The sequence below is a fragment of the Bufo bufo genome, chromosome 3, assembly GCF_905171765.1.
Source record: "Bufo bufo chromosome 3, aBufBuf1.1, whole genome shotgun sequence".
NCBI lineage: Eukaryota > Metazoa > Chordata > Amphibia > Anura > Bufonidae > Bufo > Bufo bufo.
The window spans coordinates 7,161,290-7,179,959 of NC_053391.1; the positions used below are offsets into that span (position 1 = coordinate 7,161,290).

General features: G+C 42.0%; 1 protein-coding gene across 1 annotated transcript; it reads left to right on the top strand.

The window, feature by feature from the left end:
- Nucleotides 1–49: 49 nt before the first annotated feature.
- TAF13 (TATA-box binding protein associated factor 13) lies at nt 50–2,059 on the top strand. Its single transcript, XM_040422848.1, has 4 exons — nt 50–87; nt 344–422; nt 1,022–1,119; nt 1,768–2,059. Exons 1-4 carry the CDS (start codon nt 61–63, stop codon nt 1,936–1,938), a joined length of 375 nt encoding a protein of 124 aa, XP_040278782.1. The 5' UTR covers nt 50–60; the 3' UTR covers nt 1,939–2,059.
- Nucleotides 2,060–18,670: the final 16,611 nt, after the last annotated feature.

Genomic DNA, 18,670 nt, shown 5'->3' on the forward strand with positions numbered 1-18,670 from the left:
TTCCGAGAAGCCGGAAGTGGCTCTTCAGTCGGGCGGAAGTTGTTGATTAGAGACTGCAAGATGGCGGATGAGGATGACGACCAGACGGTAATGTGATGGGGGACGGTGGCTTTTTATAGATTTGTGCTTCCCTGTCCTTGCAGAACTACAAGGCTAAGCATGTCTTATTCTGTATAATATCAGTGTGACTGCTCCTGGCTGGATGAGGCGTCACCCGTAGTCTCTTGTGTCCCCCCATCTTGTAGTGCAGCTCCTGGAGATCAGGGAGGCTGTTGCATTAATATTCACCCCGTGATCTGCCGTTATCTTCATTGTGATTCTGATTTCTTCTTTGTTTTACCAGTTTGAGGAGGAGAACGAGGATCAGGCAGGCGGCGCGGAAGGCGGCCCCGGGCGCAGGAAACGCCTCTTCTCTAAAGAGCGTAAGTCTTCACACCCCGCTCTCCAGCGGCTGTACCCAGGTTTCTATAGAAAGTCTCAAGAACCAGGGATTTGTTTTAAGAGTGGGTGGAGCGCTGCGCCTGTAGCGCGCACTGTGCCTCCTGCTGTGGAGCGCTGCGCCTGTAGCGCGCACTGTGCCTCCTGCTGTGGAACGCGCACTGTGCCTCCTGCTGTGGAGCGCTGCGCCTGTAGCGCGCACTGTGCCTCCTGCTGTGGAGCGCTGCGCCTGTAGCGCGCACTGTGCCTCCTGCTGTGGAGCGCTGCGCCTGTAGCGCGCACTGTGCCTCCTGCTGTGGAGCGCTGCACCTGTAGCGCGCACTGTGCCTCCCGCTGTGGAGCGCGCGCGCTGTGCCTCCTGCTGTGGAGCGCGCGCGCTGTGCCTCCTGCTGTGGAGCGCGCGCGCTGTGCCTCCTGCTGTGGAGCGCTGCTCCTGTACTGCTTTACAGCAGTGGTTCCTAGCTGTTGTGAGTCTACAACTCCTTCTTCCATCCTGAGACAGTTGAACACTGTCAGAACATGTGAGGAGTTGTAGTCCGCCAGCAGGTTGCCCTCCTCATGGACGATCTCTTCTCCCCCACAGTCCGCTGCATGATGTACGGCTTCGGGGATGATCAGAACCCGTATACAGAATCGGTGGACATCCTGGAAGACCTTGTGATCGAGTTCGTCACAGAGATGGTGAGTGCGCAGATGCCGTGTACTGGGGTGTAGAGATGGGGGGCCCCGTCTTACTGACCTCAGAGGAGTTTGGGGCGGTGGTTTCCATCCTGACGTTCTCCAGCCGTTAGCATTGTGACTTGACACCTTAAAGGGGTTCTGCAGTTAGTTTAAACTGATGATCTATCCTCTGGATAGATCATCAGCATCTGATCGGCGGGGGTCCGACACCCAGGACAACCGCCGATCAGCTGTTTGAGAAGGCAGTGGCGCTCCAGCAGTGATGCGGCCTTCTCACTGTTTACCGCTGGCCCAGTGACGTCACGACTAGTATCAACTAGCGTGGGCGGAGCTAAGCTCCATTCAAGTGAACAGAGCTTAGCCCCGCCCAGGCCAGTGATACTAGTCGTGACGTCACTGGGTTTGCAGTAAACAGCGAGAAGGCCGCGGCGCTGCCGGAGCACCGCTGCCTTCTCAAACAGCTGATCGGCGGGGGTCCCAGGTGTCGGACCCCCGCCGATCAGAAGCTGATGATCTGTCCAGAGGATAGATCATCATTTTAAACAAAGTGCAGAACCCCTTTAATATTGGAGAGGATGCTGGGGGTTGTAGTCTCACAGCAGCATGTTATCCTCAACCCGTCTTCTCATCCTGCCCTTCTTCCTCCAGACTCATAAGGCCATGTCCATTGGGCGCCAGGGCCGGGTCCAGGTGGAGGACATCGTGTTCCTGATCCGGAAGGACCCTCGCAAGTTTGCCAGAGTGAAGGACCTGCTGACCATGAATGAGGAGCTGAAGAGAGCCAGGAAGGCCTTCGACGAGGCCAACTATGGCTCCTAGTGACCCCGGGCCCTGCCTGTATGGGGGGAGGGGGAAGGGGGGTCGTCATTGTGGCTACAAAGTGATTTTAAATTATTTTTTTTATTCAATCTTTCTGTAAAAACAATAAACCTTTTTCTATTGTTTCTCTGAGCGTCTGCTTCGTTACGTGTGTTTCTGACCTGCGGACATTTACCACTGAGACGACTACAGTAGTGGCCAAAAGTTTTGAGACTGACACAGATTTTAGATTTCACAGATTGCTGTTCAGTGTTTTTTGATCTTTTTATCAGGAGTCTCTCCGGGCATTTCAGAAGGTGTTTTTAGTTTTTACGTTTCTTGACAAATCCATTAAGTTTCTCCAAAGACTCGGTATTTCCAGTGTTGATCCTTTTTTTTTTTTCTGCAGTTTGCCCTGGAATCTGGATATCCGCTTCTAGGCCAAATCCGGACTACGGACAACCCATTCTGGTATAATCGGTGCTTGGCGTTTATCACAACTTGTATGTTTTTGTTTTTCCACCTGCTTGTTGAGTTAACCAGGTTCTCTATAGGACGGAGATCTGGGAGTTTCCAGCCACGGACCCAAAATGTGACCAGTTTTGTTCACTGAGCCACTTGGTTCTCACTCCTGCCTTGTGACGGGGTGTCCATCACCAAGTTGCTCTTGAAGGAGGATTTCATTCTATTCTTTCTTCATGGCGGTGTTGGGCAAATTGTGGGTGAGCTCACCTCCTCGGATGAGGAGACCCCCCCTTCCCATAGATGAATGGTCTGAGGAGGCTTTACTGTTAGGAGCTTCCTCAGTCCTCTGCAGTCCAGTCCTTGTACCTGGAGGTTTGTTTCCCTTCTTGACACCAGGATGTCCCCCTAAAGCCTTCTCCTCACTGAGTGCCAACAGTAAAGCCTCCCGAGACCATTCATGTGTGGTGCTTCTCCTGCTCACTCACAATTTTGCCACTGCCATGAATAAAGAATGGGATCAAAGCCTCCTCTAAATGCAACGTCTCCCGACCGTCCAGGAACAATGTGGTGATGGACACCACGTCACAAGGCTAAAGTGGGAACCAAACATTGACATTTCGGGTCCACGGCTGGAAACTCTCCAGATTTCATAGGGAACCTGAGGCCCATCCTCAAAAAGCAAGTGGACGAAGAAAAGCCCAGAAATTGTGATCAACTCCAAGCACTCAAAATGGGTCGTCCGTAGTCGGGATTTGGCCAAGAAGCTGATATCAAGCATCCAGGGTAAAGTACAGAAATAAAAGAAGGGTTAACGCTAATGAGGTCAGTTATTAAGTCCAGCGTTTTAGATTCCGGTCTGTGAAAAATCCACAATTCTCATGACTAATCTCCGTGCACATTTTGGGGTCTTCTCCAACTCCTTGCACCTCACTTTGCCTGGTTCTAGTTGGAGCCATGCAGTGTAGCGTTTCTGCCAGCAGGTAGCGCTATTTCCTGTACTGCTTTCTAGTACCACAAGGCGGCGCTCTTTACTTCAGGACCGCAGAGTGTTTTGGAGGAGGTTTTGAGGCAGATCTGAGTCAGAAGTGGATTTGAAAGGAAGCAGAAATATAATGGAAGGATTTCTACTTCTCCATCCCGGTGGATCCATTTCTGGTTTTGGCTGAAAATCTGCTTCAAAACCTCCCCTAAAAGGCTGTGGCCAAACCCTTAGGCCTCTTTCACACAAGCGAGTATTCCGCGCGGGCGCAATGCGTGATGCGAACGCATTGCACCCACAAAGAATCCGGACCCATTCATTTCAATGGGGCTGTGCACATGAGCGTTGGTTTTCGCGCATCACTTGTGCGTTGCACGAAAATCACAGCATGCGATTTTTCAGCCCCATAGAAGTGAATGGAGCTGCGTAAAAATCGCATTGCAAGTGCGGATGCGATTTTCACAGATGGTTGCTAAGAGATGTTTGTATGCATTCAGTTTTTTTATCACGCGCGCAAAACGCATTGCACCCGCGCGATAAAAACTGAACATGATCGCAAACAAAACTGAATGACTTTGCCTGCGAAATCGCTCATTTTTTTTAACTGAACGCATTCGCAAAGCATCCGGACACGCTCGTCTGCAAGGGGCCTTAGGACACGCAACGTCTCGTCTCGCCTTAGGCCTCTTTCACACGAGCGTGACGGATCGGCTCCGGATGCGTTCAGTGAAACTCGCACCATTTTGCAAGCAAGTTCAGTCAGTTTTGTCTGCGATTGCGTTCAGGTTTTTTTCCACGCGGGTGCAATGCGTTTTGATGGGTTTTTCACGTTCGTGATAAAAAACTGAAGGTTTACAAACAACATCTCTTAGCAACCATCAGTGAAAAACGCTTCGCACCCGCACTTGCTTCTGGATGCAAAGCGTTTTTCACTGATGCCCCATTCACTTCTATGGGGCCAGGGCTGTGGGAAAAAATGCAGAATATAGAACGCGCTGCGTTTTTCACGCAAAGCAGAACGGATGCGTGAAAAAAACGCTCATGTACATAGACCCATTGAAATGAATGGGTCAGGATTCTGTGCGGGTGCTATGCTGTCACGTCACGCATTGCACCCGCGCGGAAAACTTGCTTGTGTGAAAGGGGCCTTAGGGTACCTGCTGTGGATTATGTGAGTTTTTTCCACAAAACCGCAGAGTAAGGCCTCTCACACGAACGTGTGCCTCGCGTTGCCGTTTTGCGGATCTGCAATCGGGCAGCATTCCGTGTGCATTCCGCATCATGGATGCGGACCCATTCACTTCAATGGGTCCAGAGATGCGGAACGGAAACCCACGGAAGCACTACGGAGTGGTTTCGTCCTGTACTTCTGTTCCACAAAAAGATAGAACATGTCCTATCTTTTTGCAGAACGGCCGGATCTCTGACCCATTAAAGTGAATGGTTCCGCAATCCGCTGCGGCTGCCCCACGGACGTTATTCGTGCATTGCGGGCTGCAGCACGACCACGGGTGCAGGAGGCCTAATACAGTACCAGCAAAGTGAATGAGATTGGAGAAATCTCGTGGACATTTTGCTTTTTTAATTAGCTGCGGAAATTGAGCTGCTGCGCGGATTTTAAAATCTGCAGCCTGTCAATATGCGACTCCGCACCTTCTGTAGAGGGGTTCCCCCATAGTCTTCGATGAGTTATTATAAATGGAAAATTTCCCCCCCCCCCCCAAAAAAAAAATGTAATAATGTGGATTTATGTGCAGAGTTAATTCAAATTCATTTGCAGCTCTTCTGCATCATGTGCAGCCACGCTTACGCCATCTACTCTGTGTAAAACGATCCCAAAATAAACAGGGAAAACGAGGCAAACCGGAGTATAATTGTGGGTGACCTGCAGAGGGTTCTGTCTAAAATGGAGCCTCTCCTGGACGGTCCTCCCTGCAGCCCCTAAGACCCCCAATGAGTGGAGTGGGAACCTTGAGGTGAAGAAAAAATGTCCAGCAGTGGAAATCTTCTAAAACTTTTATTTAGAGAGCGATGAGGAGAAAGCAAAGCTGTTAAATATTTTTTTCTCCAATGTATTCACTGAGGAAAATAAACTGTCAGATGAAATGCTGAATGTAAAAATAAATTCCCCATTAAAAGTGTCCTGTCTGACCCAGGAAGAAGTACATCAGCGTCTGAAAAAGATTAAAATGGACAAATCACCGGGACCAGATGGCATACACCCCCGTATCCTAAGAGAATTAAGTAATGTCATAGCCAGACCCTTATTTCTGATATTTGCAGACTCTATACTGACAGGGAATGTCCCACAGGATTGGCGCATAGCAAATGTGGTGCCAATATTCAAAAAGGGTCCAAAAACAGAGCCCGGAAACTATAGGCCGGTAAGTTTAACATCTGTTGTGGGTAACTGGTTTTCTAAGAGATGCTATCTTGGAGTACCTCAATGAAAATAAGCAAATACCGCCATATCAGCATGGCTTCATGAGGGATCGGTCATGTCACACTAATTTAATCAGTTTCTATGAGGAGGTAAGTTCTAGACTTGACAGCGGCGAATCAATGGATGTCGTATATCTGGACTTCTCCAAAGCATCTGACACTGTACCACATAAAAGGTTAGTATATAAAATGAGAATGCTCGGACTGGGAGAAAACGTCTGTAAGTGGGTAAGTAACTGGCTGAGTGATAGAAAACAGAGGGTGGGTATTAACGGTACACACTCAGATTGGGTCACTGTCACTAGTGGGGCACCTCAGGGGTCAGTACTGGAGGGGTCACTGTCACTAGTGGAGTACCTCAGGGGTCAGTACTGGAGGGATCACTGTCACTAGTGGAGTACCTCAGGGGTCAGTACTGGAGGGATCACTGTCACTAGTGGAGTACCTCAGGGGTCAGTACTGGAGGGGTCACTGTCACTAGTGGAGTACCTCAGGGGTCAGTACTGGAGGGGTCACCATCACTAGTGGGGTACCTCGGGTCAGTACTGGAGGGGTCACTGTCACTAGTGGGGTACCTCAGGGGTCAGTACTGGAGGGGTCACTGTCACTAGTGGAGTACCTCAGGGGTCAGTACTGGAGGGATCACTGTCACTAGTGGAGTACCACAGGGGTCAGTACTGGAGGGGTCACTGTCACTAGTGGAGTACCTCAGGGGTCAGTACTGGAGGGGTCACCATCACTAGTGGGGTACCTCGGGTCAGTACTGGAGGGGTCACTGTCACTAGTGGGGTACCTCAGGGGTCAGTACTGGAGGGGTCACTGTCACTAGTGGAGTACCTCAGGGGTCAGTACTGGAGGGGTCACTGTCACTAGTGGAGTACCTCAGGGGTCAGTACTGGAGGGGTCACCATCACTAGTGGGGTACCTCGGGTCAGTACTGGAGGGGTCACTGTCACTAGTGGGGTACCTCAGGGGTCAGTACTGGAGGGGTCACTGTCACTAGTGGAGTACCTCAGGGGTCAGTACTGGAGGGGTCACTGTCACTAGTGGGGTACCTCAGGGGTCAGCACTGGAGGGGTCACTGTCACTAGTGGGGTACCTCAGGGGTCAGCACTGGAGGGGTCACTGTCACTAGTGGAGTACCTCAGGGGTCAGTACTGGAGGGGTCACTGTCACTAGTGGGGTACCTCAGGGGTCAGCACTGGAGGGGTCACTGTCACTAGTGGAGTACCTCAGGGGTCAGTATTGGAGGGGTCACTGTCACTAGTGGAGTACCTCAGGGGTCAGTACTGGAGGGGTCACTGTCACTAGTGGGGTACCTCAGGGGTCAGCACTGGAGGGGTCACTGTCACTAGTGGAGTACCTCAGGGGTCAGTACTGGAGGGGTCACTGTCACTAGTGGGGTACCTCAGGGGTCAGCACTGGAGGGGTCACTGTCACTAGTGGAGTACCTCAGGGGTCAGTATTGGAGGGGTCACTGTCACTAGTGGAGTACCTCAGGGGTCAGTACTGGAGGGGTCACTGTCACTAGTGGGGTACCTCAGGGGTCAGTATTGGAGGGGTCACTGTCACTAGTGGAGTACCTCAGGGGTCAGTATTGGAGGGGTCACTGTCACTAGTGGAGTACCTCAGGGGTCAGTATTGGAGGGGTCACTGTCACTAGTGGAGTACCTCAGGGGTCAGTACTGGAGGGGTCACTGTCACTAGTGGGGTACCTCAGGGGTCAGTATTGGAGGGGTCACTGTCACTAGTGGAGTACCTCAGGGGTCAGTATTGGAGGGGTCACTGTCACTAGTGGAGTACCTCAGGGGTCAGTATTGGAGGGGTCACTGTCACTAGTGGGGTACCTCAGGGGTCAGTACTGGAGGGGTCACTAGTGGGGTACCTCAGGGGTCAGTATTGGAGGGGTCACTGTCACTAGTGGGGTACCTCAGGGGTCAGTACTGGAGGGGTCACTGTCACTAGTGGAGTACCTCAGGGGTCAGTATTGGGCCCTATTCTCTTCAATATATTTATTAATGATCTTGTAGAAGGCTTGCACAGTAAAGTATCAATTTTCGCAGATGACACTAAACTGTGTAAAGTAATTAACACTGAAGAGGACAGTATACTGTATATATACTACAGAGGACAGTATACTGTATATATATACTACAGAGGACAGTATACTGTATATATACTACAGAGGACAGTATACTGTATATATATATACTACAGAGGACAGTATACTCTATATATACTACAGAGGACAGTATACTGCATATATACACACTACAGAGGACAGTATACTGCATATATACACACTACAGAGGACAGTATACTGTATATATATACTACAGAGGACAGTATACTGTATATATACTACAGAGGACAGTATACTGTATATATATATACTACAGAGGACAGTATACTCTATATATACTACAGAGGACAGTATACTGTATATATACACACTACAGAGGACAGTATACTCTATATATACTACAGAGGACAGTATACTGTATATATATATATATATATACTACAGAGGACAGTATACTGTATATATACTACAGAGGACAGTATACTGTATATATACTACAGAGGACAGTATACTGTATATATATATATACTACAGAGGACAGTATACTGTATATATACTACAGAGGACAGTATACTGTATATATATACTACAGAGGACAGTACACTGTACATATACTACAGAGGACAGTATACTGTATATATACACTACAGAGGACAGTATACTGTATATATACTACAGAGGACAGTATACTGTATATATATATATATACTACAGAGGACAGTGTACTGCATATATACTACAGAGGACACTATACTGTATATATACACTACGGATGACAGTATACTGTATATATACACTACAGAGGACAGTATACTGTATATATATATACTACAGAGGACAGTATACTGTATATATACTACAGAGGACACTATACTGTATATATATACTACAGAGGACAGTATACTGTATATACACTACAGAGGACAGTATACTATATATATATATACTACAGAGGACAGTATACTGTATATATACTACAGAGGACAGTATACTGTATATATACTAGAGGACAGTATACTGTATATATACTACAGAGGACAGTATACTGTATATATACTACAGAGGACAGTACACTGTATATATACTACAGAGGACAGTATACTGTATATATACTACAGAGGACAGTATACTGCATATATACTACAGAGGACACTATACTGTATATATATATACTACAGAGGACAGTATACTGTATATACACTACAGAGGACAGTATACTGTATATATACTACAGAGGACAGTATACTGTATATATACTACAGAGGACAGTATACTGTATATATACACTACAGAGGACAGTATACTGTATATATATATACTACAGAGGACATAATACTGCATATATACTACAGAGGACAGTATACTGTATATATATACTACAGAGGACAGTATACTGTATATATATACTACAGAGGACAGTATACTGTATATATATACTACAGAGGACAGTATACTATATATATACTACAGAGGACAGTATACTATATATATATATATATATATACTACAGAGGACAGTATACTGTATATACTACAGAGGACAGTATACTGTATATACACTACAGAGGACAGTATACTGTATATATATACTACAGAGGACAGTATACTATATATATACTACAGAGGACAGTATACTATATATATATATATATATATATATATACTACAGAGGACAGTATAATGTATATATACTACAGTCCTGATCAAAAGTTTAAGACCACTTGAAAAATGGCAAAAAATCCTATGTAGCATGGCTGGATCTTAACAAGGTTCCAAGTAGAGCTTCAACATGCAACAAGAAGAAATGGGAGTGAGACAAGACATTTTTTGAGCATTCAATTTAATGAAAACAACGATTAAACTGAAACAGGCTGTTTTTCAGCTGATCAAAAGTTTAGGACCACATGCCTTTAAAATGCCAAATCTGTGCAAAGATGTGGATTCATTGTCATTTTCTGTCAGGTAGTCACACGTTCTGATGGTAAAGGCAAAAAAACTCTCCCTTTTTGAATGTGGTCGGGTTGTTGAACTGCATAAGCAGGGTCTCTCACAGCGCGCCATCGCTGCTGAGGTGGGACGCAGTAAGACAGTCATTCAGAATTTCTTAAATGATCCTGAGGGTTATGGAACAAAAAAGTCAAGTGGAAGACACAAAAAAATGTCCTCAGCACTGAGCCAGAGGATCCAATTGGCTGTCCGTCAAGACACTGGACGATCCTCAACCCAAATTAAGGCCCTTACTGGTGCTGACTGCAGCCCCATAACCATCAGACGGCATCTGAGACTGAAGGGCTTCAAAAACAAAAAACGTCTTCAAAGACCTTGTCTCCTTGAACGCCACAGAACTGCTCGTTTGGACTTTGCAAGAGAGCACCAAACATGGGACATTCAAAGGTGGAAGAAAGTTTTATTCTCTGATGAGAAACAATGTAACCTTGATGGTCCTGATGGTTTCCAACGTTACTGGCATGACAAGCAGATCCCACCTGAGATGTTTTCTACGCGCCACAGTGGAGGGGGCGCCATAATGGTCTGGGGGGCTTCTTCCTTCAGTGGAACAATGGAGCTTCAGGAAGTGCAGGGGCGTCAAACGGCCGCGGGCTATGTCCAGATGTTGCAGAGAGCATTCCTCATGGCTGAGGGCCCTCGTCTGTGTGGTAACAGGACAACGCTACAGCACACAATGCCCGCAGGACAAGGGACTTCTTCCAGGAGAATAACATCACTCTTTTGGCCCATCCTGCGTGTTCCCCTGATCTAAATCCAATTGAGAACCTTTGGGGATGGATGGCAAGGGAAGTTTACAAAAATGGACAACAGTTCCAGACAGTAGATGGCCTTCGTGCGGCCGTCTTCACCACTTGGAGAAATGTTCCCACTCACCTCATGGAAACGCTTGCATCAAGCATGCCGAAACAATAACGGCGGAGCTACTCATTACTGAGGTCATGTTTGGAAGTTGGATTTCTGTTTTGGGGGGGTTTAGTTTTTTTTGGAGGTGTGGTCCTCAACTTTTGATCAGCTGAAAAACAGACGGTTTCAGTTTATTCGTTGTTTTCATTAAATTGAATGCTCAAAAAATGAGCATGTTAAAGCTCTACTTGGACCAACCTATAAGACAAAACCATGAAGCAAAAACACAAATTACCCATGGTATGCCGGAACCCAAGGTCTGTGACCAGAGCTGCACCTCGAGGCGCGTTTCGCTGACAAAGCCTTTCTCGGCAGGTGCAGCTCTGGTCACAGACCTTGGGTTCCGGCATACCATGGGTAATTTGTGTTTTTGCTTCATGCATGGTTAGTTTGTTATTTTAGTGTTATTTATTGCTTACACATTGCATCCTTGTTTCGCCCCTGACTGCGATACCATTTGGCCATCTGTATTCATCTGATGGTCAGCTATGTCATTATAGGTGGACAAGTTTGCTATGGGTGACCACATTGATTTGTTCACTTTTTGTATGCAGCACACACATGTTCATAGGTTACTTTGGGGGAACTTACAGCTCTCCCAATAGTATGCGGCTCTATACCCAGTGTCTGTGACCCCTTTTTCCCTGTTAGTCGGGTATATGTTAGGGTGGCTGCTTTCAGTCCCATACATTGTTGTTGGTTGCGAAGCTCTACTTGGAACCGTGTTAAGATCCAGCCATGATAAATAGGATTTTTTGCCATTTTTCAAGTAGTCTTAAACTTTTGATCAGGACTGTACATAGGACAGTGTACTGTATATATACTACAGAGGACAGTATACTGTATATATATACTACAGAGGACAGTATACTGTATATATACTACAGAGGACAGTATACTGTATATATAGTACAGAGGACAGTATACTGTATATATATACTACAGAGGACAGTATACTGCATATACTACAGAGGACAGTATACTGTATATATACTACAGAGGACAGTATACTGTATATATACTACAGAGGACAGTATACTGTATATACACTACAGAGGACAGTATACTGTATATATACTACAGAGGACAGTATACTGTATATATATACTACAGAGGACAGTATACTGTATATATACTACAGAGGACAGTATACTGTATATATACTACAGAGGACAGTATACTGTATATATATACTACAGAGGACAATATACTGTATATATACTACAGAGGACAGTATACTGTATATACACTACAGAGGACATTATACTGTATATATATATATACTACAGAGGACAGTATACTGTATATATACTACAGAGGACAGTATACTGTATATATAGTACAGAGGACAGTATACTGTATATATATACTACAGAGGACAGTATACTGCATATACTACAGAGGACAGTATACTGTATATATACTACAGAGGACAGTATACTGTATATATACTACAGAGGACAGTATACTGTATATACACTACAGAGGACAGTATACTGTATATATACTACAGAGGACAGTATACTGTATATATATACTACAGAGGACAGTATACTGTATATATACTACAGAGGACAGTATACTGTATATATACTACAGAGGACAGTATACTGTATATATATACTACAGAGGACAGTATACTGCATATACTACAGAGGACAGTATACTGTATATATACTACAGAGGACAGTATACTGTATATATACTACAGAGGACAGTATACTGTATATACACTACAGAGGACAGTATACTGTATATATACTACAGAGGACAGTATACTGTATATATATACTACAGAGGACAGTATACTGTATATATACTACAGAGGACAGTATACTGTATATATACTACAGAGGACAGTATACTGTATATATATACTACAGAGGACAATATACTGTATATATACTACAGAGGACAGTATACTGTATATACACTACAGAGGACATTATACTGTATATATATATATACTACAGAGGACAGTATACTGTATATATACTACAGAGGACAGTATACTGTATATATACTACAGAGGACAGTATACTGTATATATATACTACAGAGGACAGTATACTGTATATATATATATATATATATATAGACACTACAGAGGACAGTATACTGTATATATACTACAGAGGACAGTATACTGTATATATACTACAGAGGACAGTATACTATATATATACTACAGAGGACAGTATACTGTATATATACTACAGAGGACAGTATACTGTATATATACTACAGAGGACAGTATACTGTATATATACTACAGAGGACAGTATAATGTATATATACTACAGAGGACAGTATACTGTATATACACTACAGAGGACAGTATACTGCATATATACTACAGAGGACAGTATACTGTATATATACTACAGAGGACAGTATACTGTATATATACTACAGAGGACAGTATACTGTATATATACACTACAGAGGACAGTATACTGTATATATACACTACAGAGGACAGTATACTGTATATATATATATATAGACACTACAGAGGACAGTATACTGTATATATACTACAGAGGACAGTATACTGTATATATACTACAGAGGACAGTATACTGTATATATACTACAGAGGACAGTATACTGTATATATACTACAGAGGACAGTATACTGTATATATATACTACAGAGGACAGTATACTGTATATATATACTACAGAGGACAGTATACTGTATATATACTACAGAGGACAGTATACTGTATGTACACTACAGAGGACAGTATACTGTATATATACTACAGAGGACAGTATACTGTATATATACTACAGAGGACAGTATACTGTATATATATACTACAGAGGACCGTATACTGTATATATACTACAGAGGACAGTATACTGTATATATATACTACAGAGGACAGTATACTGTATATATACTACAGAGGACAGTATACTGTATGTACACTACAGAGGACAGTATACTGTATATATACTACAGAGGACAGTATACTGTATATATACTACAGAGGACAGTACACTGTATATATACACTACAGAGGACAGTACACTGTATATATACTACAGAGGACAGTATACTGTATATATACTACAGAGGACAGTATACTGTATATATACTACAGAGGACAGTATACATACTACAGAGGACAGTATACTGTATATATACTACAGAGGACAGTATACTGTATATATACTACAGAGGACAGTATACATACTACAGAGGACAGTATACTGTATATATACTACAGAGAACAGTATACTGTATATATACTACAGAGGACAGTATACTGTGTATATATATATACTACAGAGGACAGTATACTGTATATATACTACAGAGGACAGTATACTGTAAATATACTACAGAGGACAGTATACTGTATATATATACTACAGAGTACAGTATACTGTATATACTACAGAGGACAGTATACTGTATATATACTACAGAGGACAGTATACTGTATATACTACAGAGGACAGTATACTGTATATATACTACAGAGGACAGTATACTGCATATACTACAGAGGACAGTATACTGTATATATACTACAGAGGACAGTATACTGTATATACACTACAGAGGGCAGTATACTGTATATACACTACAGAGGACAGTATACTGTGTATATATACTACAGAGGACAGTATACTGTATATATACTACAGAGGACAGTATACTGTATATATATACTACAGAGGACAGTATACTGTATATATATATACTACAGAGGACAGTATACTGTATATATACTACAGAGGACAGTATACTGTATATATACTACAGAGGACAGTATACTGCATATACTACAGAGGACAGTATACTGTATATATACTACAGAGGACAGTATACTGTATATATACTACAGAGGACAGTATACTGTATATATACTACAGAGGACAGTATACTGTATATACACTACAGAGGGCAGTATACTGTATATACATTACAGAGGACAGTATACTGTGTATATATACTACAGAGGACAGTATACTGTATATATACTACAGAGGACAGTATACTGTATATATATACTACAGAGGACAGTATACTGTATATATATATACTACAGAGGACAGTATACTGTATATATACTACAGAGGACAGTATACTGTATATATACTACAGAGGACAGTATACTGCATATACTACAGAGGACAGTATACTGTATATATACTACAGAGGACAGTATACTGTATATATACTACAGAGGACAGTATACTGTATATATACTACAGAGGACAGTATACTGCATATACTACAGAGGACAGTATACTGTATATACACTACAGAGGACAGTATACTGTATATATACTACAGAGGACAGTATACTGTATATACACTACAGAAGACAGTGTACTGTATATATACTACAGAGGACAGTATACTGTATATATATATATATATATACTACAGAGGACAGTATACTGTATATATATATATATACTACAGAGGACAGTATACTGTATATATACTACAGAGGACAGTACACTGTATATATGCTACAGAGGACAGTATACTGTATATATACTACAGAGGACAGTATACTGTATATATACTACAGAGGACAGTATACTGTATATATATACTACAGAGGACAGTATACTGTATATATACTACAGAGGACAGTATACGGTGTATATATATATACTACAGAGAACAGTATACTGTATATATACTACAGAGGACAGTATACTGTTTATATACTACAGAGGACAGTATACTGCATATACTACAGAGGACAGTATACTGTATATATACTACAGAGGACAGTATACTGTATATATACTACAGAGGACAGTATACTGTATATATACTACAGAGGACAGTATACTGTATATATACTACAGTGGACAGTATACTGTATATATACTACAGAGGACAGTACACTGTATATATACTACAGGGGACAGTATACTGTATATATACTACAGGGGACAGTATACTGTATATATACTACAGAGGACAGTATACTGTATATATACTACAGAGGACAGTCTACTGTATATATACTACAGAGGACAGTATACTGTATATATACTACAGAGGACAGTATACTGTATATATACTACAGAGGACAGTATACATACTACAGAGGACAGTATACTGTATATATACTACAGAGGACAGTATACTGTATATATACTACAGAGGACAGTATACATACTACAGAGGACAGTATACTGTATATATACTACAGAGGACAGTATACATACTACAGAGGACAGTATACTGTATATATACTACAGAGGACAGTATACTGTATATATACAGAGGACAGTGTCCTGTCTGACCCAGGAAGAAGTACAACAGCGACTTAAAAATATCAAAATAGACAAATCGCCAGGACCGGATGGCATACACCCCGTATCCTAAGGGAATTAAGTAATGTCATAGCCAAACCCTTATTTCTGATATTTGCAGACTCTATACTGACAGGGAATGTCCCACAGGATTGGCGCGTGGCATATGTGGTGCCAATATTCAAAAAGGGTCCAAAAACAGAGCCTGGAAACTATAGGCCGGTAAGTTTAACATCTGTTGTGGGTAAACTGTTTGAAGGTTTTCTGAGAGATGCTATGTTAGAGCATCTTAACGGAAATAAGCAAATAACGCCATATCAGCATGGATTCGTGAGGGATCGGTCATGTCAAACTAATTTAATCAGTTTCTATGAGGAGGTAAGTACTAGACTTGACAGCGGCGAATCAATGGATGTCGTATATCTGGACTTCTCCAAAGCATTTGACACTGTACCACATAAAAGGTTAGTATATAAAATGAGAATGCTCGGACTGGGAGAAAACGTCTGTAAGTGGTTAAGTAACTGGCTGAGTGATAGAGAACAGAGGGTGGGTATTAACGGTACATACTCAGATTGGGTCACTGTCACTAGTGGGGTACCTCAGGGGTCAGTATTAGGGGGGGGGGGTCGCTGTCACTAGTGGGGTACCTCAGGGGTCAGTACTGGGCCCTATTCTCTTCAATATATTTATTAATGATCTTGTAGAAGGCTTGCATAGTAAAGTATCAATTTTCGCAGATGACACTAAACTGTGTAAAGTAATTAACACTGAAGAGGACAGTATACTGCATATATACTAGAGGACAGTATACTGCATATACTACAGAGGACAGTATACTCTATATATACTACAGAGGACAGTATACTGTATATATACTACAGAGGACAGTATACTGCATATACTACAGAGGACAGTATACTGTATATATACTACAGAGGACAGTATACTGTATATATACTACAGAGGACAGTATACTCTATATATACTACAGAGGACAGTATACTGTGTATATACTACAGAGGACAGTATACTGTATATATACTACAGAGGACAGTATACTGTATATATACTACAGAGGACAGTATACTGTATATACACTACAGAGGACAGTATACTGTATATATACTACAGAGGACAGTATACTGTATATATATATACTACAGAGGACAGTATACTGTATATATATATATATATATATATATACATACTACAGAGGACAGTATACTGTATATATACTACAGAGAACAGTATACTGTATATATACTACAGAGGACAGTATACTGTGTATATATATATACTACAGAGGACAGTATACTGTATATATACTACAGAGGACAGTATACTGTAAATATACTACAGAGGACAGTATACTGTATATATATACTACAGAGTACAGTATACTGTATATACTACAGAGGACAGTATACTGTATATATACTACAGAGGACAGTATACTGTATATACTACAGAGGACAGTATACTGTATATATACTACAGAGGACAGTATACTGCATATACTACAGAGGACAGTATACTGTATATATACTACAGAGGACAGTATACTGTATATACACTACAGAGGGCAGTATACTGTATATACACTACAGAGGACAGTATACTGTGTATATATACTACAGAGGACAGTATACTGTATATATACTACAGAGGACAGTATACTGTATATATATACTACAGAGGACAGTATACTGTATATATATATACTACAGAGGACAGTATACTGTATATATACTACAGAGGACAGTATACTGTATATATACTACAGAGGACAGTATACTGTATATATACTACAGAGGACAGTATACTGCATATACTACAGAGGACAGTATACTGTATATATACTACAGAGGACAGTATACTGTATATATACTACAGAGGACAGTATACTGTATATATACTACAGAGGACAGTATACTGCATATACTACAGAGGACAGTATACTGTATATACACTACAGAGGACAGTATACTGTATATATACTACAGAGGACAGTATACTGTATATACACTACAGAAGACAGTGTACTGTATATATACTACAGAGGACAGTATACTGTATATATATATATATATACTACAGAGGACAGTATACTGTATATATATATATATATATACTACAGAGGACAGTATACTGTATATATACTACAGAGGACAGTACACTGTATATATGCTACAGAGGACAGTATACTGTATATATACTACAGAGGACAGTATACTGTGTATATACTACAGAGGACAGTATACTGTATATACACTACAGAGGACAGTATACTGTATATACACTACAGAGGACAGTATACTGTATATATACACTACAGAGGACAGTATACTGTATATATATACTACAGAGGACAGTATACTGTATATACACTACAGAGGACAGTATACTGTATATACACTACAGAGGACAGTATACTGTATATATATACTACAGAGGACAGTATACTGTATATATACTACAGAGGACAGTATACTGTATATATATACTACAGAGGACAGTATACTGTATATATACTACAGAGGACAGTATACGGTGTATATATATATACTACAG

Coding starts and splice junctions, on each gene's coding strand:
- TAF13 (XM_040422848.1), top strand. CDS start 61: ATGGCGGATGAGGATGACGACCAGACG. Junction 423..1,021: donor ACGCCTCTTCTCTAAAGAGC/GTAAGTCTTCAC, acceptor TCTCCCCCACAG/TCCGCTGCATGATGTACGGC. Junction 1,120..1,767: donor TCGAGTTCGTCACAGAGATG/GTGAGTGCGCAG, acceptor TTCTTCCTCCAG/ACTCATAAGGCCATGTCCAT.